We start from the raw sequence: 23,705 nt of genomic DNA on the forward strand, positions 1-23,705 counted from the left end.
TGCACAGGGGAAAATAACGTATCTATGCCACAATTTTAGATGCGGATTTTGTTAAACTAATACATTTGCGCTGTGGACCAACACTATACATTGACGGGGAAGGGGGTAGCAATAAAGATAACACCATTAAACAGTTACACAACATAATGCTATAATATCGATAGCAGCGTCCCGAGCAACCACCTTGGTAACAATGAAAACGTTCTATGGACGCAATTTCCTGAAATAATCTTAGTAATAACTAGCAAACTAAAGATCATGTACATCCACTGCACACATAATCTGAAATAACAACTCATATTTCTCGCATCAAATGACATCAAAACGCATTTTAATGGCCAAACTAACTTTAAAATAGGCATTTTCCACCGAAAATAAAACGAAGTTCGGCCATGTTTTTTTCTTCTGCAGGGAGACATTTGAAGTTCACGTGACATAGACGCCAGCCATTGGAATGAATGGTGAAAAAAACGGGGTTTGTCAAACAGAGCACATGGTGTAGTCCAGCGCCATATAGAGAGAATCTCTATATATCTATATGGCGCTGGTGTAGTCCTAAACGATAGCTGGGGATTCTGGTATAGTGTATTGTCTTCTGCCATCCTTTACTCCGAAAAAATATTTGTTTCTCCGAATCGAAGGTCGATGAGTAGTGCAGATATCACTGTAAAATCAATCGCCAGCAAGGGGAATACTTACTTCCAGGTGTACAATTCTCCGTTATCCAATGGGAATGGACGCTCACATTGCCTTTAAGGGCAGCCGACACAAACGAATGCCGTGCTTCCATGAGCGTCAAATCCCGCCGCGGGAATACAGTACATTGCAATCAGTTGGAAGTTATTGCGTCCCTTTATGAAGCTGAAGGAGCCTAGGAGCGTCACAACTGCACGCCACGGGACCCTGACCAAGCGTCGCTCCTGGACGTTTATGGAGTGAGAGTGTGTTGTATTGTTAGATGTGCCAAGAGCAAGGACTGTCTTAGGTAAGACAGCTTTTATGTGCGCAGCGCCACTTGCTTGGAACAGTCTACAGCTGAAATTGAAACTGAGCAATTTTATTCCTCTGAATGTTTTTAAAGCAAGTCTAAGTGAAATGCTCTTTGAAACTATGGGTATTTGCAAATGTTGATAACTATGTAAATGTAGCTTGTAAATATGTAGTATGATATCCTCTATTGTTTTATGTTGTTTCATGTGGAACCTAATTGCTGCAGGTCTCCCTTGAAAAATAGATCTATAATCTCAATGGGACCAATCTGGATAAATAAAGGTTACAAACAAACAATATAAGAGGAAATCGCTTACAAAGTGGCAGAAATTGGTCTTGTCATGACTCCATGAAAACATGCACTGAAAAAACTAAAACATTGACTTTAATTAAATGTATTATGTCAGCAGATTTCAACTAACCTAATACATGCAAGTTATGTGAAATGTGTTGACATAATATATTTAATTCAAGTTAACGTTTCAGCTTTTTCAGTGTATACAGTGTTGACATTTAACTCAGAAAGTAGTAGATAAACTGATAAAACCTGTTTTATAGCTCAGGTAGATGTTGGGAAAACCTTTTTTAAATGAGGCTCAAAGTGCAGAGAAGCAGCTCTTCTCTGAGAGAACAGATGAGCGGCCGGTGCTGACCCTGCTGATGATAATTGATTTGCTTCAGCTAAATGATATATCCTACCTTACACTAAGCCTTAATTGTAGGGTCACTGTGGTAAATGGTGGCAAATTGAAGGGTTCTCAGAAATGATATTTTGACTACAGTGCAGACATGGACATGTATAATTCACTTTAAACAACATTTTTTAAAGTAAATATTAGAGTTAAAGTGACGTGATTTTGGATGTGATCATAAAACACTGGAAATGCAGGACTTTCTAAAATGTTATTTGGAGTGGGCTCTCATCTGAAGAAGCAGAATTGTATTATGTCAGAGTTAAATATGCAGACAGGTGTACTTTTACTCTCCATGTGTAAGCAGCCGCAGGAGGGGTGTGTCCCGTCCCAGGTAAGATAGTTCTGATTGTAGTGATAATGAAAGGTACACACTGATTGATACAGGGGTGTGGAAGCCGGACGTTAAGGTCAGTGCAGCAAATCAAAGAACTGGATTTTGCATCAATATGATGAGAAAGGCTGGCTCGATTTGTCGGAAACAGAATTAGACAGTCGACTCTTAACTTTATCTTTAATTAACATGTGATTTAATGCGCAACACGCATAACACAATATAATAACACACCAAAGAGTCAAATACAAAAAATATATAATATAAAAATGACAGAAATAAATTAAATGCATTTGAATAATTATTAATATTATTTTGATTATTATTTATGAATTCAATGTAACAATTATCAAAACAGTAATTGTATTATTATTTATTATTATTATACATATTTTATTTCATTTTTCAATGAAGAACTTTTTTCAATGAAGAACCAGCATTACCAGCGTATTCAAATGTTTAGACAGTCAGTCCGTTTTAAACATATATATTTTTAAATGTGTTCCCGTGGTTTATGACAACTGAAATCAAACAAAACATGAATAAATGATCATTTAATCATTTTATGTCATATTTATTCTAAGTGTCCCCAGGTCGCAGCGGTCCGCCTCAGCCTGTAGTATAGGCCTACTGTCATACTGTCAGTATATTGACGTGTAGTTAGCAGATGGAGCAGGGGGCTGATCCCCACCTCCAGAGGTCATCCTCTCTACAGTCACCACTTGTTGCCAGAGCAGCTCGGGGCTCCAGCATTCAGCAGCAAACACATTTCAAGTATTTATTCCGCCTATCGAGACCTACATGTCTGGATGTTGAATGCGGAACGTTACGCGGACTGAAGCAAGACTCCTGTGATCCGGTTCCTAATATCTGGCGCATCTGACGGACAGAAGCATGGTTGATAATATAGCTACTAAATCTGCTTTGGTAAGGGTCCAGGCTTCTATTGGATTATTACACCTAACTACTTTACATAGTTTTCTATTCCAAATGCATTCATAACTAATAATGTAACTCCATTAGGAACTTTGTTTGTCGACAGTTTATCGGCTCATTTAGTGAAGTTTGTCACGTTCGCTTGTATGAGTAAAAAAAGCAGCGGTGAGCCAAACTGTGTAATGAGGCTAATTGGTGGAGCATGTGTTTTAATCGTATAAAGTGCTGCTGATAATAATTTCCCACCGCCCTCTCCCCGCAGCAAGGCTCTTTCTCGTCCGCCAGCAGCCTACCCCTGCCCGCTCCCTCCGCGTCTTCTCACAGCCTCTTCCCCGGCGCACAGTCCCAGCAGCCCGCCAGCGGAGGCATGAAGCTCGAAGCCGTCATGGAGAACCTGCAGCGGCAACAGGCGGCGCGGCTGGCCCTGGAAGAGAAGCTCCGGCAGGCGGAGACAGAGAAAGACCTCCGCTCCATGGTGGAGTCCCAGATCCACCAACAAGCTCTGGCTTTCCGACATTACCAGGCGGCGATGCGCGGCGCCCTGGCCGCCGGAGTTGCCAACTCGTCCCCCGGGGTGACGCTCCCACACATGGGGGTCCGAAGAGCCGACGAGGACAGCTCCAGACCGGGCAGCGACGACAGGGAGCGGGACGATGAGGGAGAGGACATGGATGAGCAGGACCTGATGGATGAAGACGAGGAGGGCGAAGAAGATATCGGTTTGAACCACTTCCAGCACCGGCAGTCCTCGCTCCTCCAGGGAGCCTGCCTGCCTCCGAAGAGCACCCCGATGCATCTCATGGCCAGAGTCCCGGCGGCCTTCGCCTCGGGCCGGCACGCAGAGTCTCCATCGGCGCCCCCGCCCCAGCACCACGACTGGACCTACGAGGAGCAGTTCAAACAGGTAGGACAGCCCGAGCTGCTCACACTGAAAGTAGCCGAAGTTACTCCACTGTTTGACCTTCTCCAGTCATGTATGTGCGCTCTGAATAACCATGCGGGTTCTTCATTAGATTTGTCATCTATTTAAAATACAAGCTTGTGCCATGTTAGCCTTCCTTTACGCATTTGGATACATTGTTTTGGAGTGTCACTTCATGTTGCTGTATTTTGCATTCTGAAGAGAAACATGGTGATGAAGAGTCTGTTATCCAAAGGCTCTGTGTCGAATGTATTTGCAGATAATAATGAAAATGTTAAATGTTAAAATCAGTTTCTGTTAGAATGAGGCTTTCTAACAAACTGCGAAATTATTGCATAATAATCAAAGTGTAGATCAGATATAAAAAGAACAACTCACAAGTTGACAAGTTGTGAAGATTCACAACAGCTCCAGATTCCTTTATTTACATCAAAACAAGCAATAGTTGATAGGACACAAACTAATATAACTGTATTAAAATGACAGACTATAAAGTACTCAGCTATTTACAATGAACAAGAACACGTTTCTGGTTGCCGGTTTTTTAAAAAGGCTTTCCCTTCTGTCTATTATTTATATGGCAATAAAGCAGTTAAAAATGTTGATGGTACATTAAAAAAATAAATAAAAAGGATATTCAAACATTTCCATTCGACAAGTTGCCATATTTGATCGCTCAAATTGACTTTTTACAAACTATTGCCCAAAAGTTTTTCCTGTTAATGTCGTATATCTAGAAAACGTAATTTGTAATGAATTTGAATAATTATAAAGAAGAATTCATGATTTGCTCTTTTATTTTGTTAGCAGCTGGTTAATGACACTGAGGTATTTGATTGATATACGGCTGTGTGTATGTTTCCAGCCGGCAGCAGCAGATCTATACTCTGTGAGCGACTGTGGATGCTCCATGTCATCCTTTATTTATGATGGATCATTTACAGACTTCCCTAAATGTGATGTGTACATTAGTGACTGCATTAGCACTGCACATTAAAGAAGCCCAATGCATGGAAATGCAATTTAAATAGGGGCTGAAACCAATAGCCTCAATATAGAGACAATTATGTGTGGAGGATGGTGAGATGATTGTATGCAGAGAACGCTCAATCGTTGTTTTCTCTTCACATCTATGCGTCATTAATGCTGTATTTTATAATTAATCTTCAGCTCTATAGTCATGTTAGTGGATAGCTTGCTTGACATTTGCCATCAATGAGATCTGATGGTAAGTAAGCGTTCATTTCTTAAGTTACTACATCTTATAAACAACAGAAAAGCTTCAGCGAATAGATTTAAAATCTACCAGTTATTATTTTTATACTTTCCTGTATCCGTACATGCGTGCTCCATGTACCATCAGGCAGCACGCTTGAAGGATTCCTCATGATGTGCAGTTATTGCGGGGTCATTTGTATGTAGTCATTCAATGTAATGGTCATGGGACAATAAAAGGATGCTTATGGCTGCTAGGCAGACAGAGTGGAGCCAGCATAGTAAGCATGCTCAAAGCTGCAAAACAAAACCACATTTGAAGGCAATAAATGCATCTTTGGAAATAGGAACAAGATGTGGGTTAAATATAAAAAGGCCTCAGTGAGGCGGAGAACTTTTAATCTGATCTGAACCAAATGGGAGCAGCCGGTGTTTACAGTAGCTGCTAAATCACATGTGTTCACCTCAGGCACAACAGGAAGGCGTGTCAGGCAAGAAAACATTACATTAATAAACATAAATATAAAAAAAAACACATATTTTTTGACATAACATTACATTTTCCATTCCTAAATAGAAACAAAAGGTAACCACAACCTACATTTTTATTGTACAGAATGATGACAGGCAGCTGGTGAAACTTATTTTGGTTTTAATGACCCAGCAGGAGACGACACAAAGAGATGAGAGTGTAAAACATAAAATAAATTCCTGGTGACAGAAAAAGATGCTGACGACAAAAAAGATGCAAGGCAATGAGAGCTTTGGCAGAGGCTCAGGAAATGCAGGAAACTGGATCTGGTGGTATTCCAGCCTGGCTCACACCCAAAAAATGCTGGGATCTCCCTGTCTGGGAGTGTGTGTGTGTGTGTGTGTGTGTGTGTGTGTGTGTGTGTGTGTGTGTGTGTGTGTGTGTGTGTGCGTGTGTGTGTGTCTCTGTGTGTGTCTGGGAGTCGGCTCTGTGCCAAACTATTACGAAACAGAAACAAAAAACGCGTGCTGCTACACACTCGGCCATGCTTTCTCTCTTCAACACACACTTACAATCGTGCAGATGTGTTAGCATGCAAATTACAGTTCTCAGTATCCTCTTAAAAATTACAGAAAGAAAATGTAATAGTGCACACTGAATAAACTAAAACGTTGACTTAATTAAATGTGTTATATCAACAGATTTCATGTAACTGTATAAGGTTAGTTGAAAGCCATAGTATTAGGTTTAAATATAGATGGACTTTTATTAATCCCTCGTGGGGAAATTGTTTCTCTGCATTTGACCCATCCTAGTGTTAGGAGCAGTGTGCTGCCATTTTGAACAGCGCCCAGGGAGCAGTGCCTTGCTCAGGGACACCTCAGTGGCACTTGGTCTTGCCGGGACATGAACTGGTGACCTTCCAGTTGCCAAGCCAACTCCCTATCGACTTCGCCACCACCACCCATTATTATTAGGTTCAACTTAATATTATCCCTTTTAACTATCCTAATACCGTTATGTGACATTTGTGACACTATACATTTAATTAAAGTCAACATTGCAGCTTTTTCAGTGCATTATCTTTGGCATGTACAGCCTTGTGTTTAATGGTCACTATAGACTAAACTTTGAACTTGCTTTTAGTGTTGTCAAACCTCTGCTGCTGAATGTGCTCATGGATCGTAATCTGCAGCGCTTTACCACACGGCAATAATGTGACCAAGAAGAATGAAAGCAGTTATAATGTTCATGTGGCGGGCTGTGGTCTCTGCAAGGTGATTTTCAGAGTGCACTGGAACAGTCTGGAATGAAGAGAAAGACAATGTCACCACTTTTTGGATTTGAAGAACATTCTTATAAAGTCTGATCCTGAAATATATGTGCATGATTTCTTCACTAAATTCACTGCATCACGAGAACATTTTCTGACTATACTTATATGGGAAATCTTTGTATTAGTGCTGCTCCTTTATCTGCAGAATATCATGCATCTTCAAAAGCGATAATGCAAGGCACGGCACGTGTATCAGCAAGTTGTTTTTCAGACATAAGAATTATTGTCCAATACTACCAGACTTCAATCATTTCCTCCAGTCAAATGTATTTCCCTAATTAGTATGCAGTGCTCCTACTCTGTGTTGTTTAAAGACAGTCATTTCTAGAGGCTTCACTGAAAAAAACTGAACCGTTGACTTTATTATTAAGTAAGTTGATATATATATATATATGTTTTTTTTAAACATAAAATGATTGCTTTCAACTAATCTAATACAGTTAGGTGAAATCTGTTGACATAATGCATTTAATCAAAGTCAGCATTTCAGTTTTTTCATTGTTAGTTGAGGGCTGAATTTCTGAATTTGAGATGAAAGGACTTGTTTGAACAGTTTCTCTTAAATCAGTCAAATTCAGAGCAGTTTCGTGTCCTGTGTCCTTCTTAAAAACGCCACAGACAGACAGTAAAACTGATTGTGAACCAGACGAGACATCTCCCTGTCACGATGTGTCAGTATACGGAGCCACTCCTTGTTGTGGATTGTACCTCTTCCAGCTTGCTTTTCCAACAACTATAGAAAAGTGGTGGAGTGGGAGCGTCAGCTGTACCGGTGTATGATTTCAATCCCCCCCCCCGGGCCACCCAAATGATCAACAATGCCAAAATGAGTCCTTTTAGGCAAATCAGGTGAATGTTTTCAGAACAGTCATCTTTATTCACCTGCAGCTACTGAATTTACTATAGCTTATTTAAAATACTGTCAGTGGTTTTTGAAGTGGATTCAAATTGAAAACAGATTTTAAATCTTACCAATATGGCAATGAATTCAGTTGTTTAGACTCAAGCATGCAATAACAGACAAGATGAATTCATAAGATATTTGTTAAATGGCTCTATTCCCCAATAAGTAGTGTAAAAACAGAGACTTTGTATCGTTGATTTATTATATAGAATATAGACTATATGGTAGCCTATAGCCAAATATTGACGAGTGTAAGGGAACTGTGCAGTGAGGCCACAAACGCATCACAGGATTGCTTTCATGAGGATTCTTTGAAGGACCAGATCTTAGATCAAAACATTAAACCTTTCTGCCAATTTCTCAATGCATTTTCTATTGATCTTTCATTCGGTTTCAATGAGGGCTTCATTTTGAAGGCAGATACTGGTATTGATATATAGATAATTTAAAATAACAATTTAAAGCCTTTTATTCATGTACACATCATATACGTTTAGTTTATTATTATCCCAAATTGGGATCCATAAAGTATATGTAATCTAATCTTATTACATTAGAAATACTCATTTCCATTGGTTGTTCCCAGGCAACAAACATTGTCAATGAGAATCCCGTAAATGTGGTATTTCAAGAATTGTGACCAGGTATGTGCTACATAGAGTGTTGGTGTAAGAATGAACATGTCAGTGCTCTCTGGAGGTGAAACTGTTTCTAAACCACCTCAAACGTAACTTTGCATTTCTGTATTGGCATATCAGTTAACATAGATACTAAATATCCATCATAAACTCAAATTGGCCGATTTATAAACCCAGACAATTTATTGGTTAAGCTTTTGTTTCAGAAAGCTGTTCCTTGCTGCAGGAATGCAAATGGAACTGTTTGGATACATTTTTGAGGTGAGGGATCTTTTTATTTTCGTGGTTCTGGTTAGCACTTGAGATGTCGAGCAGAAATATTCAATGTATTATACCTCTTCACAAAATAAAAATAAAGTACTGCTTTCAGCGTGTTGAGGAACGGTGTTTGTTTTATATGAAAGAAAATAAGCATATTTCCTGTTTCTGTCATTCTTCTTTATCTGACAGCTTCTGGGAGCATTAATCCAAGCTAACTCCATGTAGCTGTTCATTTCCATTCACTTGCTGTGTGCTTGAAAAATCAATTAACACACTCTGGAATGTGCGTAAATCAGCACAGTGAACATCCATTCTGGGGTTTACACAGAAATGAATGGAAGCAAATGTATGCCTGGAGAAGTTCACCACTCTACAACAAGTGTACAGTTCAGTGAGATGTATTCATGGTAAAGAATGGATTGTTTCTTTAGTATTTCTCAGCCATGTATCCAAGGGCTCATCTTGAAAAACAATCAGCCCTTCAATCTGACCCTTCCCCCCCACCCCTGCACCATCCACTTTAATGTGACCATAAAACCCAGCAGGGAGAGCCTCTTTGAAAGAGACACATGCTCCGCACCGTAACTCCCGCTTCAACATTCTATCAGGGATGTGGAAACCCAGTCTGATCTCAAGAAGCTACTGTAAAACTTGAATCATTCACATACTGTAGCAACGTTTCTTTTTACATCAGGCAAGACCGTCAATAGGTGAAGCACGTGGGGCCCCAGCGCCCCTCCAGGAACCTTTCTCCACATATTCATCTAACAGCTGTAGGCCACTTTAAAATGTGCTCCGTCACCGGCAATGCTTTAATGGCATTCCTGGATTCTTTCACTGTGCCATACTTATACACAGGGCTGCCACACGGACAGGTGGGGTAAAGGGGAACAGAAGTGAACGAGTGAAAGGAGGATCGGAAGTGTGTGTGTGTGTGTGTGTGTGTGTGTGTGTGTGTGTGTGTGTGTGTGTGTGTGTGTGTGTGTGTGTGTGTGTGTGTGTGTGTGTGTGTGTGTGTGTGTGTGTGTGTGTGTGTGTGTGTGTGTGTGTTTGTGTGTTACCCCTTTCGCACCAAACTAGCTCCCGTTCTAGCTCCGTGCTTGTACTTGAAAAAAAGATGCAAGGCAATGAGAGCTTTGGCAGAGGCTCAGGAAATGCAGGAAACTGGATCTGGTGGTATTCCAGCCTGGCTCACACCCAAAACATGCTGGGATCTGTGTGTGTGTGTGTGTGTGTGTGTGTGTGTGTGTGTGTGTGTGTGTGTGTGTGTGGGTGTGTGTGTGTGTGTGTGTGTGTGTGTGTGTGTGTGTGTGTGTGTGTGTGTGTGTGTGTGTGTGTGTGTGTGTGTGTGTGTGTGTGTGTGTGTGTGTGTGTGTGTGTGTGTGTGTTACCCCTTTCGCACCAAACTAGCTCCCGTTCTAGCTCCGTGCTTGTACTTTTCTGGTTCCGAACCGGTCCGGCCCCAGTTATGTTTCCACCGCTCAGAGCCCAACTGGTGCTGCGTCATGACATCACCGTTTACGTCGCGGATTTTCTCCCCAACGCCAGTCACAACAATAGGGGATTGCGACGAGTCGATGCTCATGTTGAATTGACCCTTTTTGGCATTACAACGCTGTTATTAAACTTCCTTAGACAGGTGATGTTAGCATAGCAACTGAAGCTCTGACTATCTTGACTGTTTGTTGTTATCATATCGTGGCATATTTTTTCGGCATTCTTTTCACTATGATTTTACTTGTGTAGCCCATGTACTGATTCCAACCGATAGCTGATATAATAAAAAACAACAGGAAATCGTATGAGGCAGTGTGCTGGTCTTCAAACAGGGAAATATCAGCGAACGGATGGTCATTAAAGTAAGGTTTAAACAAACAGCATGACAGTCTGCCTGGTTAGTGTTGCCTCACTTTATATAAGTGTTTGGTGCTGAAGCGCTATTGCTTGTTACAACTTTATTCTCTTCGCCGTACCCCCAAATAAACTGTTATTGCTGAGGTTAATCACGCCCCCCCCTCCGATGGTTCGTATTTGGAAATCTAAATTGAATTAAAATCAAAGTTTCAGTTTTTTGTATGTCATTGAGTTTTATTACTACCACATTGGTGCAGAAATTCGTCGTTTTTTTACCACTTCCTGTTCCCTCTTCTCAAAATCACCTTTTTGTTACAACTTGTTCTTGGTAATATGCCTGAAATAACAGATTAACATGTTTTTCTCTACAACATAAAATGTGTCAGCAAACAACCCACTTGTGAATGTCTAAAGCTTCTATGTTTCCTAAAAAAACGGCTGTAGTTAACGTGTCAGAATGAGACTAATAAACATCGTCACGCTGAACATTAGCCGCCTTTAGCTTAGCGCTGGTGATGTGCAGCCATGCGACAGTAATGTAGCTCGTTTATAGCCTTAGGTTAGCTTTTTACATCAGCAATTGCGACATAGAAGTGGTGTTAGTAGAGGTTATCCTCATGAACAAAACGTGTAAGTGTCATAAATCTGTGTTTGCCACAGATTTGTCTGCAATGATACGGAACCCAACGGAAAAATCCTGTCGAGGGAGCCCATGTGATAAATCACTGTACCACTCTATACGGTCAACTGGCTCGACTTTCACTCTGTTGTTTTTTGGTATTTGTCTTATAATGGCAAATTCATCAGTAATGTTACATTTGTAGGCTACTATAGGGTCAAATAAGGTCCTTTTCTTGTAGTCCTATTTTGTAGATGGTCCCTGTGTGCCAATCTATTGTAAGACTATCATTATCAGAATCAGTTTGCTGGACAAGTACTGTATGGGGTACTGTACACGTAAAAGGAATTGGATTTTCTTAATCTACTTACACACACAGACATTTTATAAAAAGGTATACATTAACACACATAAGCTTCCATATAAAATGCTAGTTTTTCTCATTTGACTGCATTTAAAATTTTATTTTGCGCAGAGGGCTAATTGTTGGCGTTGTATCCACTCAGCGACGGGACTGCCCCGCATTAAACAGTCCATTTTGATTTATTTTAAATGAGAAAATGAATCAAGCAATCGATGAAATGTATATGTTTTCCATTCACATAACAATTGAAAGGGTCCTGAAACATTGTAACACTGAATTGATGCAACTTGCAGGAACCCTGGTATCATTAGGACATTGATCTCCTCATTTCCCCTCCCTCACACACACACACGCACGCACGCACGCACGCACGCACCCACCCACCCACCCACACACACACACACACACACACACACACACACACACACACACACACACACACACACACACACACACACACACACACACACACACACACACACACACACACACACACACACACACACACACACACACACACACACACACACACACACACACACACACACACACACACACACACACTGGAGTGAGCTGTGGCTCCTCTACTCATTCTGTGTCTCAGTTAGCAGTGAAAGTTGGGCTGAGCTCCACTCAGTGCGCTGTGAGACGTACTTGTTTTCTCTGCAAATGGCTCTTCTCTTTTCATTAAAACAGAGGCAGGGTTAGCTTGTTCAAACATCCCCACCACCCCCCCCCCCCCAACCCTCGATGTGGGTGTTACTTTTTAATCGCAGCAGCCTGGAATTTCTGCAGCTGCTTGCAAAAGCCCCCCTCTCTGTTTACGAGACCTGACTGTTGGGCAAACATTGCCTCACCGCTGCGTCTCTGACTGGCTTTTTCCATCCTGCCATTGTTGGGGAGGCCCTCAGAATTACCATGACGACGTGTTAACATTTGATTAAATGCATGTGTATCAGTTTTTAGATCTTTGTGCTCCATATCGTTGCTGCTAACCTTGTTATAAGAGAAATGTGGTGTAGCACAATCAAATGGTGCAGTGCTTCATGTCGTTAGTTATGGGGCCCTGAGAGGCCCTTAAGGGTTGATTATTGGGTTTGGAGGCGGCCCTCTAAGAGGGGGCGATGTCACACAAACCAAAGGCTGAAAATAAATGTGATGAAGAGTTTGTGAAAAATGTGAAAAATCAACTATAGGTGTCTTCCCACTGAATATCAACCAGAACCAGTGAAGTATTCCAGCAATTTTCATTCATTTGATGTCGAGGCAATGATCCTTTCAGTCCAGTCATAGTTTGGCTCAGGTTAAACCATTTTGTATATGTATGGATGCTGCTAGACCTCAATTTGCTCCATCTAGAACTAATTCACAACTTTAGGCATCCATTCACATCTCTTTATTTGCTTTGCACGAGAGTATTGCAAGCATATTATCTGATTATTATATTATATTATTATATAATAAGGCATGCAATCAAGGTTAACATTTGTGAAGCCATCCATAATATTAGGAAAGTCAACTTGCTGAAACATTTTAAATACCTAGTTTCTGGTTATCCACAAAGGGAAACAACCATAAAGAGGAATCAGCACAGGGAGGGTCTTGGGCCCATCTAAATAAAGACCAAAAAGTGTCCCTGGGAAAGTTCTTATTCAACAAGTTCAATAATGTGCAATGTCAGCCAATTAATTAAATGTAGTTTTAATAAATAAACATTGAAATACCAAACAGTAAGAATTAGCTTATGCTCTCAGTTTTGACTCATTGAATGTCATGATGGTTGGACCAACAAACCAGTATTTGTGTTCTAATTCCCCAGAAAACCCACAAACAAAAACATCTGTTGTAAAACACTGCAGCAGTCGAATCAACTTGAAACGTTTCTTTAGTGAGAATGATTGAGACTAAATGACTTACTAAAATAAGATTGAGATGTTTTTAAGTGAGCAGGATGGTGATGCCGTGAATACATTATCATGAACCAAGAATGAATCCTACATGATGTTCTGAAGACTGTGTGTAAGAGCCAGTATGACGTGCACACAGATCGCTCCCTCCCTGCAGAGGCCACAGATAACAAAGACAGAAAATTCACTGATTCTTCAATATAGGCGACCTTCAGCCTCATTTTGCATTCACTGTAATGGCCAATCAGCATTTTTGTGACCCAATGTATGTAATCAAAAGCTGTACAGTCAATGGCTAGGGATGTGCATGTGCCACCTGGGTAGCTGCTTTGCACTAAGCAGATTGAGTAATCATTGATAGTCAAACGCCAGGCTAGCAGATTAGATTGCTGCCATAAAAGTGTGTTTGTGTGTCAAGGTCTCCGCGGTGCGCTGAGGAGGATCTGTCGCTGCTGCTCAATCGATCCTTGTATGATGAGCACTTTGAAGTGTTCTCTTTCCTGACAGAGTTTCCAAAATAAGCCTACAGTATGTGAGCATATAGGTTCAGAATAACACAGTATGGGGATTTCATGTATACCGTATAATAATGCTCCACTCAACTGACTTTCAGTAGAAGGTCCTTTACTTGATTTAGTTACGTTCTGTACTGCGGATAAGATGGCAATGGTGTAAAGTAACTAAGTACATTTACTCTACTTTGTACTTACAATTCAGAGGTAAACCGTGTACTTTTACTCCACAACATTTATTGAAATATTACTTACAGATTTGGATGAATGATGAGAAATATAATCAACTCGTAAATCAGACTTTAGTTACACCTGGAGTAAATTCACAAGCTACCCTGCAGTATACAAAGTCATTACAACTAACTGCACAGTTCGGGAACTTATGCACTTCTTTTTACTGACAGTGGAGTGTACGGCAAATGTTCAAATTCTGAGAATTATAAAAAATATGCATCGAGTGAATAAGAAAAAAAGGAGCGCGGCCTATTAAAGATGATATTAAGTGGTAACCGCAATTATCTCTGACCAATAAGAGGTCTGCTGTGTGGTAACTCCACCTTCTAGTAGCGGCTGAGATGTTCCTGTAGAACCTGGTACTGTAGACAACTTGTGCTCATTTGAACCTAGGGAAGGTTTGAAACATGAATCGATATACTGCATGTATTTTAAAGGTGGGGGTGGCCGTAAATGCAGAAATGGCAACAAGCTGACGGACACAGAAAGAGATACACACACCAGTTCCATCTGTTGTACCTCCTGTCATAGATTAATGTGTTTGTGCAGGTGTGTGTGTGCGCATAATGCATGCCATTACATTCCTATTGAAGCCTGAGGGGCCCCCGTGTATCAGTGCTCTCCAATATACTCTCATGTCAGATAGAGAAGCAGACGTGTGTGCAGCTTAGCGCCGTGGTCTCAGTTTCTCTGCTGCGGCTCCAGATTGAGGGTAATCTGGACATGTCCGCTCTGATCTGTCCGGGCCAATGGTTCACCAAGATCAGGTGCAACATAAATTAATTAACCTCTCTGTTAATCCCGATTACTGGGGAATTTTCATAATGCTTAGAGACACAGCTATACACCATCATCTGGCTACCAATGCCATGGGAGGTGGGTAAAAACATTAGTCAAATCTGAGATGAGTATTGAGGGGATGTGAGGAGACAGAAAGATACAGTCACTAAAATAAACCAGTAGGCGGAGTTTGGAGCTGCTTTGTTCATCATCTTCCTGACATCAATCAACACATGGCTTCTTTGCATGTGATTTGCATGGTGTACTCTATAGAGATTTTGCATGCATTTTTTATTTAAGCACCCTTCAATGTGCATGTTTGTCGTAAAGTATAGTTCGACTCCCTTTTTGTCAGCAAACCTTTAACCTACTGTCCAACCCTCATATAGCTGGAACAATGGAGAAACATGACCATATGTTTACTTTCTACTGGTATTACAAATCACTCATCTGTCAGGTCATAGAAAGAAAACCTCAGTGATTTTGTGAAGGACTGCTGACATGGGCCCAGTAGAAGCAAATAGTCATGAGGCACAGAAAGCACCAGGATCTGATATTAGCATGTTACGTAAAATATACTATACTTATACTATACTGAGGTCACATATAGTCACTTCTAAGCATCCCACCCTGTCCAAAAAGTCTGCTCAATCTGCAAAAGTACTAGTTGGGAAGTGGTGATTGTCACAATATAATGTATTAATACAAAGTAATTCTCACTAGAATCACCTAATTACAAACCCACCTTGGGCAACTTCTAATTATAGATTATAAACTCCCTGTAGCTGGCTGAAAATACCAAATGACCCAATACCAATCTTACAAGTAAGTGTGTCTAAACATTGTACAAGGGACATTTTACAAATTCAATTCAAGATGTGGCACTACTACTACCAATACAAGATTGTTCTGAAAATACACCCTATTCGTAATGGTATTTTAGTTTATTTTATCTTTTATATATCTGTCTAATCCTCTGCATTTATGATTTTCTTCCTGCATTTACCTGACACCCACCATTGTTGATCTTGCTGCTGACTCCACTATCAGGGAGATACAATCAAGTGTTTCCTCCAGCCGAGCAGAGCCAGAGGGCTGCCATTCAAGTGTTCATGGCAGTCACTAACTACCCCCCCCCCCCCCCATCACTAATGATTATCTCCCCCCCCCACACACACTGACCTGCTATCTCAGATGCCACCACAGCCCCCCTCCCCACACTCATTTGGCTGGGAGTGACAGGGCGACATCAGCCTAACTATAGCTGCTGCTCATGTTTCCTGCCCTGCTCTCGCACCACTGCAGCCCCATGGAAAGACAATACCCTTTCTGGCTGATAGAGAAGTGTGAGGTGACACTCTACTGAGATAGCCTCCGCAGTCACTAATCAACTGGAGCAATGTCAGATTACTCACACATGCAGGAGCTACGCCTACAGTACTGAATGACATTTGATGAAATAAATCAGCATTATACTCCGATCTACACTTATGTTGTGTCCCAAATCACATACTTCTGTATAGCCTACCTATATTTGCTGTTTTGAGGGCACAAGTGCATCCCAATGTGAGACACAGTGCCTTATGAATACTTGAATGGTGCACTCGTAGGCCCTCAACAATCGCAGTCTTAGCTATATAATGGAAGTGACACGATCAGCCGCGATTTTGGTTAATACAGCACTGACTTTACATATAAAAGTTAAACATTTGGGAGTCTTTTGACAATTTAATTAACGCATTTCCATACTGTTGACAAGAAGAAGCCACCGTGAATTTAATAGGGTTCATTGGGCAGTCTGTAATGATTTGCTAAAGTGATTGATCGTAGCAAGCTAGCTAGGTAACAGCGTCAATCGTTAAACAGCTTCATGTGATTCGAAACAACGCTGCCAAAATTCACATACTGCAAATGTTCAAAGTGAGTGACATGCAGTGTACTAAGGAGATTATCCAAACTGAAACACAGCATTACTAATACTTAAATATAATCAAGCGGGTACACACTGCTTTTACAGCTAGCATCAAGCTAACACAAGGCAAACAGAGGGTGTTTCTCAATGTCGAGGAGACTTCCTTGGTAGGACATGTCTTCCGAGTCAAGTCCTTCAGAAGCGAGGCAAGAATCCTTCCTAATCTCGGAAAACGAAGAATGGTGGAACAGGCTAACAGGTGTGCAGGTGTGCGTCATATGCGAGGCCCCGCCTTAGATGGAGCGCAATTTCCGCCAAAGATTTGTGAATTGGTCCGTGCGCAAAGCATTGTGGGGATTTCAAGACTGCGGAGGATACACATGTGCAGCCTTGAAATGTCCTGCAACGAAGGACGCCGGCCTCTGTAGAATTCCAAGGATCCTGGACATTGGAACAGTCCTTCGGCGGGACTCGATGACGATCCTTGAAATAGTGGCTCTGGAGGAGCCTTCCTCGACATTGAGAAACACCCAAAGACTCTTTGGAACAAAGTAGAGAATGTAGCAGCCAAATACAAACGTTTATTTTGCAAGTTTTAGCTTATATTTGTTCAAATGTTCAATACAAAAGCTTTGAAAAACAGTCACCCCCTATTTTACCGAAGGCCAAAGCTAAAAGCCTTAAAGCTAAATAAGCTCAATAGTAACATTTTGGATGTGATGAAAGCTAAAAGTATGTAATGATACCGATGTGTGATTATTGAAGTCATGTTGACTTTATTTTCCCAATGTAGTGCTTAATTCCACACCATTTGTTTTTGTGATAAAATGTTTTAATGCCAGGTTGATTTACTTTGCTTTGACGTATTTTCTTTCTGCTGATTATGCCATCTAGAAACAGCTAAGTTAGTAGCTGACTTAACTTGTAGTCAACATGCAAAAAAGGCTTTAGGATTATCCCTATGCTTTTACACAAAGCAATAATCAAATTCTGTAATCTTCCACTGTCATCAGTTAAGATGGAGGAAGGGTGGAACTCTCTTCTGGCCATTGTGTTACGTAAAGCAAATTTACAGGGAAATCAGTGAGGACGATTTGCATGATCCTTGAGATATTTATTCCGTCGTCAGGCAGCGTTAGGAGCATCCGATCATCTGGATAATATGAGATATGTGAAGGGATAACACAGTGGCTCCTGCTTGTTCTTTGTCTGCTCTCAGCTGATTGTGTTGTGCTTCTGCTTCTTTAATCCCAGTTGTTGACAAATGAAGCAGAACATCAGCACACATTAATGTAGAGGGGCTTCCCTCTCCATTAGGAGTTGCACACACACTTCTCCATGTCCATCTCCATATTGGTAATTCTTCTCTAACCATCAATCCATCCATCGTCTTAGTGAGAACTGTTGTGCTAATGTGGCAGCTTCATCTATCAACTGCACCAGCTAGTCATGACTACACATTAAGATGGGAACACTAATGCAGACAGATCTGCTGTCATGTGATGTGAATGGTGATTTCCCTCTTTAAAATGTATTGTCTTTCAACTTCGATAATGTATTATTTTTATACTATTTAATCAGAGATTACATTTTTGTTCAACTCTTTACAATATCTGCACCTTGTTATGCTGCATCACACTAAACAGTCTTGTTGAGTATTATTATATTTGAGACAGCAAGACATTTTTAGTAGTTGTTTTGTTATGCAACCCAATGTAACGAATGCTATTGCAGTGATGCCACTATTGCATTCTTGAAACATTGCATTCATGTAACAAAACTGAAAAGCCCCTGTAATAACAAACCTGACAGGACAGACGATTTTAAAATAAAAACAATCCAGGAAAGAGTTTGGACCCACTTAATAATAATGAATAAGCAGTCAAGTTAGGGCTGCTCAATTAATCGTATTTTAATCGCAATTACGATGTTGGCTTGCAACGATTACGAAAACAACGTAATCGAAATAAAACGATAATTATTTTATTATTATTTTTATTTATTTAATTCTTTTTTTTTTTAATTCTTTTTTCAGTTGAATTATAGTTAAAGTTCAGGGTAATCAACTGTTAAAAACATACTGTTCACAATTTTTTTTCAATAAATGGTTCTTTTCAAAGTAAATGGATAATCGTTTTTAATAATCGTGATATCAATTATTGACCCAAATAATCGAGATTAGGATTTTTGCCATAATCGAGCAGCCCTAAGTCAAGTGATCAAAATGACAAAATATCCAATATACTGAACTCCATGGCTCCTAATGCTGTAGTCAATGGTGTGCCACTATGTGACAAAATAACCGTGTGTGAGAGGGTAAATGTTATTTTCTCCTAAACAGGTGGCACCTTGTGTGTGTGAATGCTAACATGAGTTGTAAAAGCGCTTTGAGTGGTTGATTAATGCTGTCATTTATCATTAAAAATGCCATAACTTCATTTATGCAGTTTCTACATTGTGAGGATGTTTCTGCTTTTCATTATCTTATTTGTAAAATGTATATATTTTTGGCTTTGGGGTGTTGCTTTACAAAAACAAGCAATTTAATGGAGTCTTAGGCAAATAATTGAGGTGGAACATTTTTTATTTTCTGACAGTAAACACATTTGTCAATTTATCTAGCAGCAGATTGATCCACTATGAATTGATTTGGTATTTACAATCCAGGAAGGCTGGTTGCGGCAACAGATCCATGAATTTGAAGGCTTATGGATTTATGATAGTATGGATAGAAGTCAGGAAACGTAATAATAATGTAATGTTTGTCAAATGATGGTGAGGTGCACAGAAATAGTTCATTCACATGAGAAAGTCTTCTGTTTCAAATAATGATTTCATTTAGCTGCCACTCTATTTAAAGCTTCTTACAATAGAACTCCAAACCACAAGATCCTGCAGATACATTTACTTTCAATAAGCCACGTTTTTTATTGCTGCATTCTAGACGAGCTATAGAGGTGGGATGTCAATTGCAGGTGGTCCAGGAAAGAGATAATATGTGCTATTTATTAACTATAACAAAGAATGGAAAGCAACATTTAAGCTGCAATTGTAATATTTTAAAACAAAGCGAGTGTCTATAGGATTAAAACTTGTTGGTTGAGTTGGTCAACCAAAAGTCTTTGAGGAACAGCCAGGGTTTCTGGGTGTCTTAAATAAATAGTTTATGTTACAATAACTAATTACCTGAAAACAAATGTGCTCTTTTGTATTACAATATACTGTACTCTTTTCAGGTTTTTTGTAACATTCTAATCCTGCTAGTAATACCCATTTTATAGAAGTGTAACATAAATCTGATAGGGTGTCTTAAGTTTTTTAACTGTAAGAGAATACAGTTACTTTTTTTTGTATCCCAAATCCTGTTCCTTGTAATCCATTACTCACCAAGCCTGAAAATACAACAATAACTGATGTTAAAAATCTTTTAGTAGTGATTGAAATGTAATGATGATAAATGCAAGGCTCTTTATGGATCCCATGTACTGAAGATGATATTAAACATCAGCATGTCCTTTGTTTATAGAGAGGTCCCAGAGGAATTCCACAACTTATTGGCACATGGAAATTGCTTGCATGGTTCTTTGTCCAGGCTTGCTACAAGAATCGTAACACACACACGGGAAAAACAGGGATGAAAAGAGGACAGAGGCATGGAAGAACAATAAGTGACTGCATGGACACTGGGTGATAAATAGAGACATTTCCGTGTCATTTTAGTTGTGACAAAGAAATCCAGATAGAAGTGTGCTCTTTGTTCACAGGGTCAGAGAAGCAATCAGTAAATTCAAGCCGAAGTGTAGCTGAAATCAATACAAACTAGATATAGTTCCTAATGTGCTTATGGATTCCTCAGTGCGAAAAAAGGAAGCAGTTGTACTTCCTGTCTTTGTTTCCTTCTGGTGAGATTGCTTGAGAAAACACGTTGTACAAACAGAGGAAGGCTAGCAGTGCAGCAAGAGGAGCTTTAATTTATGGCCAGCTTGGTGGGGGGCCATGGGGAAATAAATGGGTCACTTTGATTCACCCACGACCAGGACACTAAGGAAAATGGCGATCCCATTAATAATGTGTAAATCCAGGTTTATTTGACACAAGCAGCTATTTTTCACAGCCAGCACAGATGACATTATCCTATTTTCTCCAGAATGAAACCTAATGATGTTAAAAAGGAGCCTCACCAATTTTATCTCCAGTCCTATCCAGACTGATGACAAATGTCTCAGCAAAGTAAGAAATAGACATGGAAAAGATTATTCAGTGCTGCTCACATGGGAATGAAAAATCAATATTGACCTTGTTGGAAAAAAGCCAGCGGAGACCTATATAATTTGTGAGGGAGTCAGCAGTAGGAAAAAGTGCCGTTGTTTTGTTGGAGTCGAGCCTCATATGATTGTGTGAGGAAGGATGTTGGTGGACAGGGGCCTTCTTCTTCATGTCAAACCAATACTCAGTATTAACATGAGAGGAATAAGGTGAGGCTGCATGCTTCACCGTTTAATACTAACTATATACTATAGGTGGCGCTTGGCTGAGATTATATCCATCACAAGCATCCTGTGTTTTTCCCCCTTTATTTTTAGAACTCAAATCCAATTTTCCTTAAAGCTCCCATGTCATGGCCATTTCTACTGATCATAATTCCATTGTTGAGGTCTACTAGAATAGATTTATACTGTGCAATTTTCCAAATTCACACACACACACACCCGCAGCCTAGCTGGGAGTTTGTGTGTGTGCTCACACACCGACTCACAGCCTCGCCGCGTCCCGCCGTCTCAGGGAGGAGATATCGGCGGAGCTGCAGCTGAGAAAAGATTGAGTGTGTGTGTGTGAGGAACCTAACGGCTCCGCGGACTTAACGTAACAGCTCCACGGATGTGTCCATTTGGGTATGGGCACGTCACTGTACCCAGGAAGAAAAGAGAAATCTCCAACGTGGTGTTCTGGGGCAGCATAGACAGGTCTTTTCTGTTAGAGTTTTACTCGCTACAAGGTGTACTTTGAGGGTTTGTGACTCTGCAGACCATGCATAAAAAGCTACATAACACACAAGGGGACGAGTAATAACCGGAAAAGCATGACATGGGACCTTAAAGCCAATATGCTGAAGCACTCAGTGAATTGATTGTTTTGAACCAAAAGAAAATCAATACATTTGAATGAAATGTGTTACTGGATATTTAGAAAGAAATAAACAGACATCCACAGTACGGATTTAAAGGGGCCCTATTATCCTTCTTTTCAGGTTTCATAACACCTCTACTGTGCTGCAGCACCTCTTTTCACCAGAGCCCAGTCTGCTCTGATTGGTTAGCTGGCCGGCTCTGTTCTGATTGGACAACCGCGTAGTGATGTCCCGCCCCTTTGCCTAACACATACTATGTGTTGGAGCGCTAGCCAATAGAAGTGTGAGTGTTACATAGTGATGTCATAATTTAACAGAAGTAAACAAAGGAGTCCAATGGAGTTGTTTCGTTGTTACATGCAGTAACACCTATAGAACACACTACAGTGAGGGAACACCCCAAAAGCATTTGGGAATTCTCCTGAAATGTGATTAAGAGACCATGGGACTCCACATCTTCTTTAGTGACAGCACAGGCTGAGGTTACCATAACAACAAAAGCTATCAGATGAAGCCGAATGACAGAAGTAGTTAGTATTTTTCACTCAAACACAACAAAGACCTGTAAATAAGTAATCACTTCATGATCCAAAAGGCAGTTTTTCTTTGCATAAGAGGGGACAGATGGAAATTTTACAGTTATCATTGTTCTGTCGTCTTGAAGTATGGAGAGTTGGTCTCGTGAAAACAGATGAATTGGTTGACGATCAAAATAATTGATACAACTGAATAATTAAAAAGAAAATTGAAAGTTTTTCCTTTTAATTTGATGGTTAGTTGATACTAAATTCTGATTGGTCCATTTGGAAGTTTCAAAAGTTTAAAGTTCTCGCTAAGAGGCTGCGGATCTATGGACCATTTTTCTAAGCCGAAAATATGATCATGTTTTATAAATTAAATAATTTTTAAATCAATATTGTGAATCAAGTCGCTGGTTAATTCAGTAGGTAGCCGTTGAGATCCTTGTCACCACCTGTGTCCTTTTTTACTATTGACCGCCTCGTTGCACATCCCTTACTTATTTATAAATTTGATTTAGGTATTGTGACACTGTGGGTTTGTTTGGTGGAAGAATAGGTGATGATGTGAAAGCAACAGAAGTCTTATCGTATGAACACAGTGGGTTTGTGCAGTAACTTGAAGAATGTGGCCCCGCCATGTAATGCGATCCTCTTTAATCGGCGTGTACTCCTGTGAAATCTAGCATGGGCTTGCTGACACTTTGTTTCTGTTTGGCATAAGCTCTGTTTGACGGCCTCTGACCGACTTGTGAGCCGCTGCCCATCAGAACGCTTCTTAGTGCTCCTACATACCTAAGTTGGTCAGAGATCACTGAGGGGATCAACATAAGATTAAAATAACAGATTAGTGTTTGAGCACATGAGGCTACAGCCTTTTATGTAAAGGGTGTGGTGGACATGGACCACTTACCTCTCAACATTATGAAATGAAATAAAAACCTCTTGCCCAAAGTGGCAGAAGTTAATTATCTCCAGTGTTAATTATACAAACGTTTTTAGTCGAAGTATTTCTTGGAGTTTATATGGTTATTATCACCTTATAGCGGCTTATCAGCTTACCAAAGCCCCACAGGCTGACCTTATAGTGACATATCGTCAGAGGAACTGTTTCATGTGGAGGCACCTATAGTTTGGTATCACAATGAACACATGCTATTCCAAGCGCTCCTGACAA

The 23,705-nt window shown here is 40.3% G+C and overlaps 1 protein-coding gene across 1 annotated transcript in view; it reads left to right on the plus strand.

The window, feature by feature from the left end:
• Positions 1 to 2,734: 2,734 nt before the first annotated feature.
• Positions 2,735 to 23,705, plus strand: part of arid3c (AT rich interactive domain 3C (BRIGHT-like)) — a 97,182-nt gene continuing 76,211 nt past the window's right edge. Inside the window, exons 1-2 of the mRNA XM_079686842.1 lie at positions 2,735 to 2,943; positions 3,215 to 3,856. Coding sequence (XP_079542968.1) covers positions 2,911 to 2,943; positions 3,215 to 3,856 — 675 coding nt within the window. The 5' untranslated portion in view covers positions 2,735 to 2,910. The remainder of the gene's footprint in view (positions 2,944 to 3,214; positions 3,857 to 23,705) is intronic.

Source organism: Notothenia rossii, assembly GCF_949606895.1.
Source record: "Notothenia rossii genome assembly, chromosome: 6".
Lineage (NCBI taxonomy): Eukaryota > Metazoa > Chordata > Actinopteri > Perciformes > Nototheniidae > Notothenia > Notothenia rossii.